At 46.7% G+C, this 971-nt stretch overlaps 1 protein-coding gene across 1 annotated transcript in view; it reads left to right on the top strand.

Annotated features, from left to right (window-relative positions):
- The window catches only part of LOC106011651, a gene marked incomplete at its 3' end in the record, with an annotated part of 3,199 nt that extends 2,263 nt beyond the window's left edge, over positions 1-936 (top strand). The window contains 1 exon segment of the mRNA XM_013082044.2: positions 797-936. Within this exon segment, the coding sequence (XP_012937498.1) occupies positions 797-936 (140 nt within the window).
- Positions 937-971: the final 35 nt, after the last annotated feature.

Below are 971 nucleotides of genomic sequence, written 5' to 3'. Positions count from 1 at the left end.
ATCCCTTGGTGGTCTAAAATCGATAAGAGTAGGCTTCGGCCGCCACCCGGGCAAAATTCAAAATTTCCTACCAACTGAAAACATTAGGTGTGTCCCGCGCGCTCATATGACCTTATGCAGTTGCGAGAGCCGTAAAACACTTTACAAAAAAACACAAAAAAACAACAGTCTTTTTTCCCCTTCGTTTTGTTCCTTTGTTTATTTCTGTTTGATTGGTTTGATAAATATAGGTGTTGTAGTTCTTGCAACACATATAGTCAAGTCGGTAAAAAAACAACTAAGTAGGCTAGGTGTATGGGTTTAATGCTGTAAACCTAGCCTTTATTTCATTTAGTCTTATCTTATCTTCATCCCATGTCATCTCACCTCACCTCACCTCACCTCACCTCACGTCATCTCACCTCACTTCACCTCACCTCACCCCATCTCATCTCACCTCACCTCACCTCACCTCACCTCACCTCACCTCACCTCACCTCACCTCACCTCACGTCATCTCACCCCATCTCACCTCATCTCACCCCATCTCATCTCACCCCATCTCACCTCATCTTGCTTCACCTCATCTCACCTCAACTCACTTCACCTCACCTCACCTCACCTCACGTCATCTCACCTCACTACACCCCACCTCGCTTTACCTTATCTCACCTTCTCTCACCTCACCTCACCTCACCTCTCATGGTACATCACCTAAGCTCACCTCTCCTCATCGGCATTCGGACACTGTCCATTGACTTTACATTAACTACTTTTCGTTGCAAAACCTAACTAGCCATTCTCTCTCCCTCAACAGATGTCCAATGACAGCTCCGTACAGGAAGTTCCCAGCGCATACGGGACGAGCCAAGAGGAGACCGTTTTGGAATTGTATGTGGATCTAATGATGGGCGGCTACACAGTGCCTGTTTTCTTTTCCAAGAAGGTTTTCAAGAAGTGAGTACTCGAAGGTACCGAAAAGGCGTCCCCCC

Source organism: Aplysia californica, unplaced genomic scaffold (assembly GCF_000002075.1).
Source record: "Aplysia californica isolate F4 #8 unplaced genomic scaffold, AplCal3.0 scaffold00156, whole genome shotgun sequence".
Lineage (NCBI taxonomy): Eukaryota > Metazoa > Mollusca > Gastropoda > Aplysiida > Aplysiidae > Aplysia > Aplysia californica.
This window is presented reverse-complemented; position numbering and strand designations above follow the sequence as displayed.